This window comes from Lepisma saccharinum, chromosome 1, assembly GCF_977018435.1.
Source record: "Lepisma saccharinum chromosome 1, izLepSacc3.1, whole genome shotgun sequence".
Classification (NCBI taxonomy): Eukaryota; Metazoa; Arthropoda; class Insecta; order Zygentoma; family Lepismatidae; genus Lepisma; species Lepisma saccharinum.
The window spans coordinates 160,101,008-160,117,794 of NC_139229.1; the positions used below are offsets into that span (position 1 = coordinate 160,101,008).

At 38.2% G+C, this 16,787-nt stretch overlaps 1 protein-coding gene across 5 annotated transcripts in view; it reads left to right on the plus strand.

Annotated features, from left to right (window-relative positions):
* Nucleotides 1–16,787, plus strand: part of LOC146003019 (segmentation protein cap'n'collar-like) — a 322,044-nt gene that overhangs the window by 222,984 nt on the left and 82,273 nt on the right. For all 5 annotated transcript variants that reach the window (XM_083141194.1, XM_083141187.1, XM_083141182.1 and 2 more), the window contains 2 exons: nt 5,366–5,536; nt 10,797–10,860. In XM_083141194.1, the coding sequence (XP_082997320.1) occupies nt 5,366–5,536; nt 10,797–10,860 (235 nt within the window). The remainder of the gene's footprint in view (nt 1–5,365; nt 5,537–10,796; nt 10,861–16,787) is intronic.

Consider the following 16,787-nt stretch of genomic DNA (forward strand, 5'->3'; position numbering starts at 1 on the left):
TTGGGAAGTCGGTATGGTCATCGTTTGAGCTTCCTCATTAGATCGTGCAAATAGCCGTGTCCCAAGGCCAGTGGTAATTTTGGGAAGGAGCAAATAAATGCAAGGTTGAGCAGTGCAATTAAAATGGAGAGGAAAGCGGAAGAGTAGTGTGAAGTGTTTGCACATGGCATGCATGTGTAGTGCGTGCCGGTTCTATTGAAGCATGTCGCAAATCCGTGAATTGGGAAACTCGTTATTTGTTGGTCCATCGGCAATTTTTTACGCAATTGTTGTTGACACACCTGACTTTGCATTTATTAGCGGATTAAATATTCCACAGTGAGACGAATAGAAATTGCCTGCCGTAGAGCTATAAACGAAGATCTTCTTGTTCGTAGCTCAATAAGATTGAGTACATGAAATAATTGAAGCTATCATCAGGACTGAGATATAATTCGAATCAAGATTATGCAAATGGCGAGATCGGACTCGATCGCCACTCGAGTTGGGCATCAGTCGCTTCTTCGTCATATTGAGGAATTCTCGTCTCGTAGAGACGGATCTACGAAAAATATATTCTATGGCAAGCACTGAAAATGCACTCTTGTCCGAAACTCATACACCCATCTTTTAGATAATGTTAGCATAATAGTAACAATTTATTACGTTTCTCATGTTATTGTTATTGCGTATTGTAACAACTCTTTAGAGATCCTAAATTAGTTTAATATTAGAAAGTACAACTGGGTTAATACAAAGTGCTTAGTGGCGCCTAGGGCATATGTCAATCCTTGAATACACCTCTGTCGTCGGGCAACACATTTTGGCGATATATTTTACGTGTATAACTAAGTTTAAGGCGCCTTGAGCACAGAAAAACTTGGCCACGTTTTCTCATATTGCAGTCTTGAAGAATGTTGAGTAAATAAAGAAGCGAAAAATGAGCTTTCTTGTACAATCACGGACACTTCTGGGTTGTAATGATCCCATTGAAAGTTCATGGGATTGTTACAACCCAGAAGTGTCCATGACTGTCCTCCCAGAAGGTTCCCCCCTTGTCCTGTAGTTCGTAGGTAGAGGGGAATTCTTGTCCAACTCAAATTTGACAAAAGGATTTTTTTGCCGATAACGAAAAAGTTCCAGTATAAAATTTACTAATAGCCTACCGATGACTGATATTCTGTCGCCTCGATGTAAAAATTGCAGATGTGCCATGAAGACTCGGAATGTTTTAGTCACGTCCTCAATTAATGTCTGTAACTAGCTGATGTTAATAAGTTTTGTGAATGTGTGGAGGTAGGGCTCCACACATTCACAATCTTGGCCGTTTGTGTATGTGATATGGTCAGCACCACGCTCCGGCCGCCTCCCTCACGGTAGTCCTCAATTTACCCATGCAGGGTGAACTCCAGAGCCACTCCGTTGAGGGACGTTGCTGGAATAAACATATGTGTGTGAAGATTCCGAGTACCTGTTTAAGGTTTGATTTACAAACGCGTTTGGTGCAGAAGGAAGATGCTGCCAATATTCTCTATGACCAGTTTGAGTAGCAGCTAGAGAAAGATGGGCCGCAAAACTTTCTATTGTGTTGCAACGTAATGCAGGTCTTGGGGGAAGCGAACGGTAAGCAAGTACCCTTCATTAGTTTCGGCTATGTCGATTGGTTTTAAGGCACTGGGTGTTGCGAGGTAGCTGGCGAGGTGTGAAGCGTAACGACTCGAAAATTGAGTAGCTTTCAAGTATCTTCGAGTACCTTTGCCTCCCCCCGCCCTCCTCTCGCATAGCGGTGGACGACTTGACCTCATTGCTTGCCTAGGCATGTAATCGGGCTGCTTACGACTTCAATTGCTTGCAAGGATGGACGGGTCTTTGCTTTGTAGTGTTTCCTCTTGTATTGCTCACCTGGCATAACGAAAGGATCTGCACCGGAATTGATACGAACAATACGGCTATTTAAAACGCGCAGATTTTTTTAATGAGGTTTTTGTAGGCAGCGGGAGAAATGCGAATAAAGGCTCTCTTTCAGTGGTTTTTGAGGTTGGCGACAATTATGTTGCCGGTACGCACAAGCTGAAGTTCAAGTCTTGCACACTGAATGTGGGTGCTTGTGAATTTCGTGGCTCTTATGTTATTAGTAGAGTTGTTCAAGAGGAGAGAGACGGGCATTCGATGCTGCAGAATGGTTTGCAATAAATCACCGTTGGAAATCAAAGAGCACTTACAGTTGCTTTAGTAAGAACGTCATTAGTACCAACTCGACATTGATACCCTGAAGGCAGACGGACAGAGAGGGAGTTATAAGATTATGTGCTTCTCTCTTGTTCTGATTAAGTATCAAGTACAGCGATCCGGGTGTTTGGGCATCTGGTCTTCACATAGATAACCCGAGTTGGATCCACGGGAATGTTAGCATGCGTTGTAGCGAGAATAAGTAATCTCGTTCTTGTCCCGTGGCATGGGCGTCCGGAAGGGGGGGCAAGGGGGGGCCGTGGCCCCCCCCCTGGAAAATGAAAGTCAACCAAAAAATATGTATTTCATACATATAATTTCATTTTAGCCACAATAATATGTGTTATTTATTACATGAACACCATAAATTCAAATTTAAGCATTGTTTTTAGGGAACAACACTATTTTTGGGGAAAATTTGCCTTCGTTTGCCCCCCCCTGGAAAAAAAATACCTTCCTTGCCCCTCCCTGGAAAAAATCCTACGGACGTCCATGTCCCGTGGTGGAAATTCCTGTGTGCAATAACTTATCCTGATAGTTGTGTATCAAGCAGGATTAGTGTTAGTTATGAATCCTCATTGTCCAATAAGCAAAGACAAAACAAACGGGTTCCTAACAAATATAAGTTCCAACTGTCCTCTTCAGCCCTTTACTGAATCTTGAGATTTTGATCTTGAAAAATAATGTTTTCTTGTTTTTAGTAAAACAGTTTTTTTACTAGGTCTACAAAATAAAATTTTAAAAATCCCACTCTAATTACCTTTTGGTTAACCCTTCCCCGAAGGTTCTTTTTATTGCAACTTTTTAAAAGTCAATATTATCATAAGCTAGCCTTGTCACAACTGCTACAACACAAAAATTACCGATCTTTAGATTTGTTTGTATATACGTGTATATACGTGGAGAGAAATCAACACACTCAAAATTTTTAACACTTCAGTCGAGAGAAAACTCTCAAAATACATCAGTAAACAAAAATTGTCTCCTGAAACAAACATTTTACTCGTATAATTGTGTGGAATCAAGTCACGAATAGAAGTGATTTGTTATTCAAGGCAGAAAATCAATATCTTACTAAGAGACTAGAGTCTCAGCCGATGGATTCCGTTTCCATTTTTCTTGTCTCGTTATCCGTTTCTTCATTAGCCGGATCCTTTACAAAGATTTCTTCCTCGAATCTATCTAAAGATTCCTATCCTCCCATCCCTAACATACGCATGACGAAGCGACCAAGTCGGGGCGTTGCGTATGTGTCAAAATATTAGCATACAGACAATGAAGAAAATTGTATCTTCGTTACTTTCAAGACATTTCCCTCATTGTTCCCATGTTGGCAATCCAATGAGGACCATCTTCTTAATTCAAGAAGGATGAGCAAAAAAGCACGCCTTGTACAGGAAACAATGTTGCTCCAAAGAAGAAAAATTTTTATCTATTTTTTTAAAAAATATAATTCTTCCGTCTTCTCTGGATAACTTTGTGACACTTGGGAGATTGGCGACCACCAAAGCTGCGTGCACGCGTCTGCCGCACGAGAGAGGAGGAGGACGGTTTGGTATCGTGTGTGGTGTCTGCTTGGGCGATTCACGCACACGCACGCTCATGCACAAATCCTTACACATGTCTGTATCTTGTTTATAACAAGCTCCGCCCAACCCCGCCCAGCTTAATACGACCAGCAGGTGGAACCCCACGTTCGGATCCAGCTGCCAAGATGGCCTCAATCTCCTTCGTTTTTCGTGGCGAAATTTGTGGATTTATCTATTTTTATTATTATTATTATTTGAACAACAAGACACTTACATATCATCTAATAAATTTGACAAAAATATATTCGTACGTGCTTTCTTCATAAGGTATATTTAAAATGTATATTTACAAATGATATTCCAGAAGATATGAGGCACTAAAGAGTGTAGAAACAGTAAAATTTGAAGTGATAAATGCTACTTTTTTTAGATTAGGAAAATAATATAATCATAATGCAGTTTAAAAAAATTAGGATACAACCAACAAATCTAATTCTCTGTATCCTAATTAAACCCAAAAAAGCTCTGAATATAATTTAGGGTACACATCTAAATACATCTACTAGAAATTGAATTGCACAAACCGCATATCGTCCTCAGTCAGGGGTATACCATTTCTGCTATCCTGGTTCTTCCACAACGCGCACACTTATATTGTCGGGAATTAGTGTTGCAAACAACGCATCGTAATTTTGCAATCTACTTATTGCAGATAATTTTCAGGCTCTGTAATTGTAAATGTTTTTTTCCTAATGCTTCCGTCACACTAAGTGACGTCTAATTGTTTCCATTTCGTATGCAAAACAATAAACCGTCGTTTCAACTACCATTATATCTATTCAAGATCAATGAACTAACACATTTCTTTTTACTAACAAAATCAAATAAAAAAATGAATGTTGTTTATTTTTGTCAAAGATACTTTGAGCAACTGATTAATGAATAAAAAATATATTGATATATAGGTACGTTGCTGAAAAATATCTAATTTACTGTCAAAAATTATCTCTTGTGATGCTTGTTTTGTAGAACATATGAAACAAATATAGTAAAAGTAGAATATATGTGAAATGTGACACGTTAGTTGTAAGTAATTAATATTCACACTACATATGAAAATGTTGAAATAATAGTCGTACACAGCATTAATCCAACGTGGTGATTGATTGTATAACGACATCAAAGAAAGCTACACAGTCGTCCGAACCAATGAGCTACTTGAGGGAACTTTCACACAGACGTGCGACACGTGTCGCTTGAGAATGTCACCAGTCAAACGCAGGTTTTTTTTTGACTTCGATCTATCAGAGGAGTCATAGTTCTTACCATAGGACTCTCCATGAAACTAAAATTACCATTCCTCCGTCTTTTTTTAAAATTGACCAAATGCCAAACCTTGTTTTGTATCCGCATTGTGGATATACTTTTAAAATATTGCTTATTGCAAGAAATGAGTCACACATAAAGTTCTAAATTTAAGTTGTGAAGTCTCAGCATCTGCCGGGATCTTGAAAACAAAACAGGTGCTGTTGAAGAAATGCCTCTGATAACTGGTATACTGTACATGTTTTACTTAGGCTATATAGAGAGCAGCATTTTAAAAATATAAACCTTGTTATTTTTTTCAGGACATGGACTTGATAGAGGTTCTGTGGAAGCAGGATGTTGACTTGGGTGTGTCACTGGACGTACTCAACCCGCAAGGGCAAGAGAAGCCCAAAGAGAAGGAGATTGAAGAAGACGATTTAGAGAAGTTGAAGGCTTTGAGTGCTGACTATTGTAAGCAGGAAAGCCCAAAGGTAAGCATTCTTCCCCTATACCAAAAAGTAGCGGGATTTTAATACAAAAGGGTATTTTGAAGCCAAATTTGAGAATACCTGTGTCATGTGGCTCATAGTATTTTTATTTTTTTTATTGTATTACTACTGCATTGTTGAATTTTTTTAATCTGAATGAAATTCACTATCATCATTTATAATATTTTCACTAAATTACAAAAATTATCAATTTGGTCATTGAACAGTATCCTTATGTGTAAAACAATAATGTAAATTAATGCAAATAATACAAAGTAGTATGTATGAGAAGCTGTTGTTGTTATTGTTGAGTTGTTGTTTCAAGTCCACTTTATGCACAGATAGGCTAATCGGGACTGGACCTAAAGTTTAAAATTGGATCCGAACCACTATGGGCATCCACCAGTATCGAACTCTGGATCCATTGAGCATGACGAGCTGTAAAGAGATTTTAGAGATAATGTAGATTATATATATAATGTGTGATGTTTTAATTTAGTTCACGTTTTACAAGAATGGTAAGCAATACTCAATTGGTAAATTGTTTCAGTATTTTTCTGAAATCGATGCTCTTGTAAATTTGAGATTTTCATCAGAATTCCACAAAGTTGCAAGTTGCCTTGAAACGTGTTAGATATTTGATTCTTGAAACTTTGAGATTGACATCACAGGCATAACTTAACGGGAGCAAGCCCTCCCCCCCCCCCCAGTTTTCAGATTTATTAACAATTTACAAGCAAAAGTAATTAAGAGTAATGTTTGTGTTTTTGCAAATGTCGCACTTATTTAGCAAATAATCCTGGACGCTATTTCTATGAGATCGAAAACTTTTCTAGTCTGCCCCCCGCCCCCCAAGTTAAGAATGAAGTTCGATTCTGTCCCCTCAAATTTAGGACCCAAGTTACGTCCATGATTGCAATAACTAGGAAGATGAAACTTCACAAGTAGACAAGTGTATGGAAACATACTAAGAAACTAAACGCAAACATTTATTAGGTAGTAAAGATGACATCCTGTATATCATGCTGATAAATCAGCATCTGCGTCATTATTAGTTCATCAGGAAAACATATGTTTTAGTACAATAATGGTACAGGTGTGTACACGTATATTCACCCATTTTAGGCAGTTGCGAACTCGTGCTGCACAATATGGTATCATATTTGTTAACATGATGTTTATCATCATCATTAGAGCCCGGAAGTTTAGGCATTTATTTTCGTTAAAATAGGCAGGCAAAAAGGCATTTATAATGTGGTAAATAGGCACTAAAATGAAAAAAAGGCAAAATAAACCGAAAAAAGGCACATTTAGAAGTCGCTTACTTTTATCTATAATTTCTGGCAAAATGTTAAAATCTAAATTGGGAAGAGCATTTCAATATTCTCCGTCTTGATTGCACATAACTACAAGCTGCTTTTTAAGTTCTAAACATTCATTGATAGTCGTCTGTCAGAGAGAATGTTTTTCATAATGGAAAATGATCTTTCTACTTCGACAGAAGTTATTGGAGCATACATATAACAAGCTAATGTAGCTGGACTCATTTTGGTAACAGCATTGTCACCTTTTAGAATATCACAAATTGTTTTCAATTGTTTCAAGTCCTCATTTGCACTCACTACCCGTTAGCACTTTTCCGGAACAGCTCACCCCTTTTCTCCTGGCACTTCCATCATCTGCTGCATAGATTCCTCGAAGATTTTCATGGATGCTATAATTGTAATTGTCTATGGCAATGCACCATAATGTGCAAAAATAAACTTGAATAGCACAGGAGTTATTTCACTTCACGAATTGAAACCGCATCATTTTCTGGAAGAGTATCTATCACCTCACTGATTTTTTCAAGGTTGTTAGCATAATATATAGCTGCTGATATCCAGGTATCAATATATGCAGTAAATAAGAAGAGGCATTGTGCCAAACTTCCGGGCTCTAATCATCATCATCATATAAAACTAGTTACACACACTTAACATATAACACTGACTCAGATGTCTCAGCTAATTATAAATCTGTAGGAAGAGAAAATTTAATAAAATAATAATAAGCCGTATTCCCCCTGTCAGAAGAGCTTTCGAACTTCCCTCTCAAGAGCCCTGTCTCAAGTGTCCCCCAATATAATAATTATTATCTTGTTGTTATTCAACAAAGGAATCGTTGTGCTAAGTTAAGTTTTTCGTAGATAGACACATAATTAAGTAAATTATGTTAAATGAAGGAAATTTAAAAAAATGAATATTTGCTGTCATTTTTTGAGGCAGGGCAACCCCCTGGTTACATAAACAAGTATTAGCGCAGCACCCTGGCATGACTACACCACTGATTCGAGGGTTAGCACCTTGGCTCAGTCGCTTTAATTGCTTGCTAATTGCTCTCCAATAATCTTCCTGAGGCTAATGTCAATAGACATTTTACAGTTGTCACTGGTGATTGAACCTGAGACCACTGGCTATAGCACAAACCATATTCCTAAGTGGTAAACTCGCCACTCTTCCATCACATACATACACACGCAGTGGCGGCGATTGGGTTCCAAAACCGGGGGGGGGGGGGGGCAAGGAACCAAAACTGGTGGGGCTGAGACAGTATATTTCCCTTTGTAGGCATGGGCGTCCGAAAGGGGGGTAAGGGGGGACGTGCCCCTCCCCGGAAAATGAAAGTCAACCAAAAATTATGTATTTCACACATATAATTTCATTTTAGCCACAGTAATATGTGTTAATTATTGCATGAACATCATAAATTCAAATTTTAGCAATTTTTTTTAGGGAACAACACTATTTTTGGAGAAAATATGCCTTGTTTGCCCCCCTGGAAAAAAATTCCTTCCTTGCCACTCCCTGGAAAAAAATCCTGCGGCCGTCCATGTTTGTAGGTAAGATTTAGCATAGTGCGGTGTCAAAAGTGGCGAAAAGTGGGGAGCAACTGCCCCCTTTCGCCCCCTAATCGCCGCCACTGTACACACGTGATATTTAAAGTGTATTTCATATGTATTAGGGCTAAGCCGATACCCACCGATACCGATGTTTGAAAATTGTAACAATTAAAAGTTCAGAATATTGATTAATATTGGGTGAGTATTCCACTCCGATTACAAGCATCAATTTACCAAAGTTTTGCTTTAAAATGTTCAAAAATTACGCCAGAAAATGAAAGAAACAAAATACAGTTTTTCCCGTAATATCGATACAAAATCAATGGAAACTTCGAGTTTTGCATAACTCATAGGATAATTAGACTTCGTGGAAATGTCGCGCTGTATTTTGCGAAGCCGCAAATATACAGTGTTGGCCAAATTATTGGACTCATTGTAAAAAAAGAAGCATATTTCCTTGTTTTGAAAGTGTTCTAACTAAATATATATGACGATTGTTATAATTTTTTATGGGATTAAACTGTCTGCTTCGATATAATCTTGTTTCCCACAATCCTTTCTTTTACTATCCCAAGAATAGATGGCAGCACGATTCTTTGCATATTCGCAAAAATGCCTGGAAAAATAGTACATTGTTCACCGTGTTATTTATGCTATTTTTTGGTTATATCAAAGGAAATAATATTAATTCTGGTTGTTGTAAGGATGTTCGTTATTTATATCTTCGGAGCAACACGTAATTTCGTAAACCACATAGTTTGAAGTTTAGAAAAAAAGAGTGAAAAGGAATACAAACAATGATTAAAATGGGCTCAAAAAGAGACAAAGGTGGTCATACGAAGTACTGACAGTATTTGCAGTGTGCATAACAATGCAATTTGTATCAGAAAACATTAAATCCTGTCAAATTTCTCTACATAAAGTTAGTTAATCTGTGTTTCATTTTTTCAACTGATGAGTCCAATAATATTGCCAATAGGCCTACTGTATATACCGTATTTCTTTGAATTCAAGACGCCATTAAGGACCTCCCCGATGGTGAGTGATAACGTCATTACCTTGTAATCAAGGAGTCTCTGGTTCGATACCTGGTGGATGCACATCGCACAGTGGCTCGGACCCCACTTTAAACTGTACGTCCAGTAGCGATTAGCCTATCTGGGCATAAAGTGGACTTGAAACAACAATTCAAACAATTCAGGACGTCATGGAATATAAGGCACACCTTAGATATTGTTTTGCCTTTTAATTAAGGCTACAGATCTACATACGGGTAGTATCGGTACTTTATTGGAAATACGTATGTTTAGTCTGGTGTTGCAAGTTGCTAGAACAATACCATATAGCAGTAGTTCCCAAAGTGGACGGCGTGGCTGGCCTACAGGGGCACCGCAAAATATTCTATTATTTTCACTAAAATTCAATCAATGACACGATTGTTCCAAATATGTGCTTAATTAGTACTTTTTACATGTAAAATGTTTCTGAATTTAAAATGTGTTTATTTTTTAAATTAAGGCAAGCAACCTAACCACACTAACTGAGCGTTGCAAGTGTTAGAAAGGCCTACATTCTGACTTGGGAGTCGCGGAAAAATCTTGAAACACTAAGGGCGCCGTGAAACTAAAAAGTTTGGGTTCCCCTGCCATATAGTATTACATTTACTGTATTGGTACAATACTACCATAAGAAAATTTCCTCAATGGTATGGTATCAATACCGACATTTCGTGAAACGTCGAGGAAAAAGCTTGATTATTGAAATTGGTAAATACTCCATTTTATATTACACTAGGGCTGAGCCGATACCAGCGGTATCGGAAAGTATCGGCTGAAATTTATTTACCGATACCTGCAGATACTTTTTCAGCGTTTTGGTCTCCCACAGGGTCCGCAAAAATGCCGTGCAACAATTTCACGGAGTTTAATTATCCTGAAAACTATGCAAAATTCAAAGTTTCTTTTTATTATAAACCTGTTTTGTGGGAAAATGGGATTTTATGATTACATAACATGTATTTTAATATTACATATAATTGCAGAGGAATATTTACACACTAACATCAATAAATATTTTGAACAACTGTTAATTATCACAATTTTCAAGAATCGGTATCGGTGGAAATCGGAATCGGTATCTGTTCAAAGTGATATGGATTGACTCAGTTCTAATATATACTCGAATTCCAGACGCAATCAAATCCAAAGCCCACTAAATTTTCAACATCCAGAACCCTTGAAAAAAGGTGCACCTTAGAGTCGAAACAATACGGTGTGCATATACATATATACCGTACATGTATCAAGTTAAATCTTGTAAACAATTAAAATTACTATCCTTGCAATGACTGGTGCATTAAGTATTGTATCTTTTTTCTTGTAGGCCGAAGACGAGAATGAATTGGATATTTGGGCTGGTCTTTCTTACACAATTGATTCAGAAACTGGTAAGTTAAGTGATTCACTAGATATATGTAATCATTTTGTGACACAAATACTTTTTATCAATTCCTGTCAGTACTTTGAACATTATTTTCTTGGGTATCCAGAAGGGGAGGGGCCATGCAAGTCCTTGTTAGAAAGTGACTGGTAGTCGATAATTACATATACATTCATTGAACAAACTATTAATATAAGGAGGTGATAACTTGAAGTAACTGTAGAGCAGTGCTCGAAAAATTTTCTTCAAAGCTAGGCGCCAGGAAACTACCTACTAGCAATTGTGCACACTACAGAGTGTTTCAAAAGTCGCACAACCCAAACATTGAAAATGTATATCATGAAAACCGTAAGAGGTATTTACACTAGGGGTGGTCAAACAGAAAAATCCGGATCCGTTCGGATCCGAGAGTTTGGTATCTCAATCCCATTATAATATTACCACACCTTAAAAGGTATTGTGATCTTCGATTACAAAGAAATTTTTCATTGGTTAGTTCTTCAAGATTTTTTTCAAGTGTTGTTCCTAAAATACTTTGCTACGCATCGGCTAACACACTCGTGCACAAAAATAATCTTGTTTAACATAAAATGTCAGAGGTGATTTTGTAAATGCCATTGAAACGAATATGTATTCATCGAATGTATTGGAATTGAAACACACATAAATGTGAGACATTCAATTCCAGGATGAAATCTTTAACACATTTAACAAGATAGAAATGTTATACAAAAATTATACAATTGTTCTACAGTTACAGTTTTACAAATTAAAATAAAACACTATAATATTTGCAGTGTTATATAATTAGAAAGTGTAAGACTAACAAGGGAGGTTATCTAAGTGTCCCCCTCCGATTTCCATGAAACTTGGCAGGTGTATAGAGGGGCCCAAAGGAAGAAATAGGTGTTTTTTTGTTTCAGCTAAAAAACTGTTTTAGGGGGCACAACCCCCTCAAATGTCAGGATGAGGACAAATTGAAGTGGAGATCTGACCCCTGTGTCCCCCTCCGATTTCCATGAAACTTGGCAGGTGTGTAAAGGGACCCAAAGGAAGAAATACGTGTTTTTTTTGTTTTTTTTTTGTTTCGGCTAAGAAACTGTTTTAGGGGGCAAACCCTCTCAAATGTCTAAATGAGGACAAATTTAAGTGGGAATTTGACCCCTGTGTCCCCGTCCGATTTTCATGAAACTTGGCAGGTGTATAAAGAGACCCAAAGGAAGAAATACGTGTTTTTTGTTTCGGCTAAAAAACTGTTTTAGGGGGCAAACCCCCTCAAATGTCAAAATGAGGACAAATTTAAGTGGGCTTTGACCCCTGTGTCCCCCTCCGATTTCCATCAAATTTGGCAGGTGTATAGAGGGGCCCTATGCCCCCTGTTTCTTCCTATGCCATATTTACATACATATATATATATATATTTAGTAGGTAACAATATGTTATAAACACATTCTTACTTTCCAAAGAAGCGCTCATGTGGGATGGCAAAATGGATCCGGATCCGAAAATTCCGGATTCGCGGATCCGGATCTGGCTATCCCTAATTTACACCAGGTTTTCTGCACTAAACTAATCATGTATGCTATCACTGGGTTAATAAATTTATGTTAGCATGTATCCAAATAAAAGCAATTACATTATTTTAAAAAAATATTGTTAATTTGCTGAAATCATCTGAGAATTGATTTTCAGCAATATATACCAACGTAGAAATTTTCAGCGAAACATGCAGGTTCGACCAGGACTCGAACACGGGTCTCTGGTATACAGTGCCCTTGCTCTAACCACTGAGCTACTGAGCCGGCCTGGCCTCGCCTGATTTTTTCGCTGTCGCTGTTTTACATGCATGGAATCTTCTCTGCCAGTGCTACCGCAACGGGATCTGTTGCCTTTGAAATACAGTAGACATCGACGTTGCCTGGTTCCTCCCAGCGTAGAGATGTTAATTATTGAAGATCAGGCACACACAGGAGATGTACTACGTATAAATTTTCAGCGAAAAATGCATTAAGATCTCTACGCTGGGAGAAACCAGGCAATGTCGAAGTCTACTGTGTTTCAAAGACAACATATCCCGTTGCGGTAGCACTGGCAGAGACGATTCCACACAGGTAAAACAGCGACAGCGAGAAATCAGGCGAGGCCAGGCTGGCTCAGTAGCTCAGTGGTTAGAGAAATTGTACGGTATGCCAGTGACCCAGGTTCGAGTCCTGGCCACCTTTACCCCCCAGAGTCCTTCAGGTACCCACTTTGTATGATGCTGGGTGGGCGCAGGAGCCGCTTGAACAGCTGGAAAGAATCCCGGTTCTCCCCCGCTGGGATCGAACCCAGGTCTCTTGCATGGTAGTCAGACGCCGTAATGACTGAGCTACCTTGGCACTTTAATTCTTCATCTATCGTTTATAATTCGCTCCGAAAACATTACCCCACATATCAAACACACAACTCTAGATTTTTCTTTTGAGTTTGTGTCAAGATTTAGGAACTTTAAATTCTTTTTTTAATCCCTTAAAGAAACTGCATGCTTATTTTACAAATAACGGAGCACATACAAAACAATGTATAATTGATGTGATCAAACAACATTATTCTCTGACCGCCTTTTACCTCCTAGGGTTACCGTCTATGTTTTTTTTAATGTTTGTGTGTTTTCTGTATCGTTAAATCAGGATAATAAACATGCCATTATAAATTTGTGCAGTGTTGCTAATCAAATTTTAAAATCTGCAGCGATATCGTAGAGTCGACCATATATTAGAATGTGTCATGAGAATGTGTAGTATAGTTTTTCATTCTGTTACCAGTAATTAATAAATTTACTCTTTACTCTCTTCTTTATATAAGAAGGACCACAATTGATTCCACTGTGATTACTATCATATACGTCAACTATTTTTTAAAAAAAATTATAAATAATAATCCTTCACTTTAATATCAAAGTTCTTCACACACAAGAGCTGGAAAGAAAAAAAACTATCATTATTTATGCATCGTAGGACATATCACATATTCACAATTTATATACTAGCAGGCTTCTCACCAGGCCCACCCCGATGACATAGTGGTAACATCATCACCTTGCTATCAAGGGGTCCTGGGTTCAATACCCATCAGGGGCCCATTGTGCTTCGGATCTCACTTTAAACTATAGGTCCAATTCAAATTATCCCATCTGTGCATAAAGCATACTTAAAACAAAAACTCACACTTCAAGCTAAGCATTCTTTCCAAAAAAGAAAAAAAATATTTAACTATTGCTTAAAAAAGAAAACATTCTGCAATACCAAGCCTGCATTAAACATTCAGTCATAACGTACCACACAAAAATCTCTACCTTTACTCTGAGCTCAAAGAAAACTATCCTGCATGATCATGCTACTGCATATTTATGTCACAATCCGGGGCATACAAAAATACATCGAGGACAAATAACAATCAAATCTCATTCCTGATACTTTTAATACAAAGAATCACATTGTAGATTAGGCACACACAGGAGATGTACTACGTAGAAATTTTCATCAAAAAATGCAGGCTCGACCAGGACTTGAACCCGGGTCTCTGGCATACTGTGCCATTGCTTTAACCACTGAGCTACCGAGCTAGCCTGGCCTTGCCTGATTTTTCGCTATCGCTGTTTTACCTGCATGGAATCGTAAAGAATCACATATTCCGGCTTAATAATAAAAGGAACGAGGAACAGAAACAAAGGACTTTTCCTCTATCTCCAGAATTTTGAAACCAGAGTGATGACATAAAAAGTACATAGTATGGAAGTACACACCCCACTCAAGTTAGTAGTCTGTGGTGATGGACAGAAACAAACTATTGTTGCTGAAAAGAAAATGATTTGTGGTGAGAAAGGGATAGGGATGCAGTTGAAATGGCTACCAATGTTAATGTCAGTGCCATTAAGCATCTGAGGATTGAGATTTTGGTACTGTATATACATAAATTGAAAACGTGTTGTTGTCTCATGTGATGCATACATGTTTTGTGATGGAAATTGTGAAGTGGCTCAAGTGGAGAGGGTTATGATTGATGTTGGGGTGATGTGGAGCTACTACCACAGCTGTGGCAAATGAATAGTGGGAGGGAATCATTCAAATGCAGCAGGACAACTTTAAAGCTTCAGTCACTGCTTCCTTTCTAAACACATGCAAGAGCAGAACTGACATATGTGGAACACCATTCTTAAAATATGTTCTGTAGCAGGTGTCATTACACCATGTTTACATTTGAGTGGAATGGAGAGGTTGGAGTTTTTGTCTGGAAAGAACTTGCATAGGATAAATCATACAATTTTCCAAAACTTCATATTTATGTTAATGTCAACTTCATTGTGTCTATAAGGAGCAAAGAGATTGCATTTAATTCGCTATTCTTTGATTCTTGGATATTATGTTCAGTACAGAAAATCTAATTCCTTTGTTTTTCTTGCCATATGTATCACTTGCATATCTAAAGAAGAAAGGCTTGTTATAATCCATTTTATGCTCAAATAGGGTAATCAGGAATAAGCTTGCAAGTGAAAGTATAATCCAAGCTAACATCCAGTTTGCCTCAATCAGGAATATGATCCAGGACCCTTTATTACAAGTTGATTGTAGTAGCCAAGGCTTCCAAAGAGACCCTCAAAATATATGATCATTTGGATGGGTGTGCGGTTCATTTGTTCTAATTTTTCTTATGACAGTCGTATTATATTTGTAATTTTTGTTATTTAGCTTCGTTTTTCTGCCACTTTTGCCTAATTGTGAGGATGAGAATGAGTGATGATCAAATGAAATTGATGAAAGGTCACTCATGAAGAGCACCCATGCCCAGCCCAGGATTTGAACTGGAGAACTTCCGTGGCAAGATCAAAAATGTGCTCGGTCATCATGTTAGTTGTGTTGAACAATCTGCATGTTTTATAATTCTAAAACTAGCATTTCAACATGACATGTATGGTGAAAACATAGACGTCCATCCTTAATTAAATTGATTTGTCCCATTTCTTCACACAAAAGTGTATTCTTATTGTAAAGATCTTTGAGCTATTCTCAGTTACTGTGGCATTTGTAACAACTGTTAAATGTACAAGGGTCATTCAAGGTTGACCAGGACTTTCGTGCGTAAAATATTAATGAAACAATGTAGCGCTGCATTACTTCGGCAGGACAGACCATGATTCCTTGCGAGTAACCATGATCCTTTGCGACGCATTTGGCGGATGCCGAATAGTATAAACAAAGATGGCTGCAAGTAGTGTATCTGTTGCTGTGGAACTGCGGTGTATAATGAAATTTCTCGTGAAGGAGAAGGTGAAACCTGCTGAAATTTGGCGTAGACTGCAAGCACAGTATGGTAAACAAACACTGTCACGGGCAAGAGTATACAAATGGTGTCAACAGTTCAGTGAAGGACGGGAGTTAGTAGCAAAATGAACCGCACGGACACGTTCTCCCAACTGCAGTCACTCCGGTGAATATCACGCGTGTACAGCAAGTTATCCTTGAAAATCGGCGAGTAACAGTGCGTGACGTAGCGCATTCAGTCAATATCGGTGTTGTACGTGGGGCCGTTGGGAAGAAAAGACCTGGAATGTTGTCGAAACATGTCATTCTTCTCCATGACAATGCCAGGCCACACACGGCCCATTTGACTCAAACAACGCTGGCCAACTTGCACTGGGAGGTTTTACCATACAGTCCTTACAGTCCAGAGTTGGCCCCCAGTGATTTCCACTTGTTTGGGGCTCTTAAAGAGCATTTGGGCAGGATGCAATTCCAGACAGATGAGGAACTCAAGAACGCTGTCCTGCAGTGGTTACGACACCAACCTACATCTTTCTACGCCAAAGGCATAACGGAACTTCCACAAGGATGGCAACCATGCCTGGATGTTCAGAGGGAATACTTTGAAAAACTGACATAGTTTGGTGCCTCTATG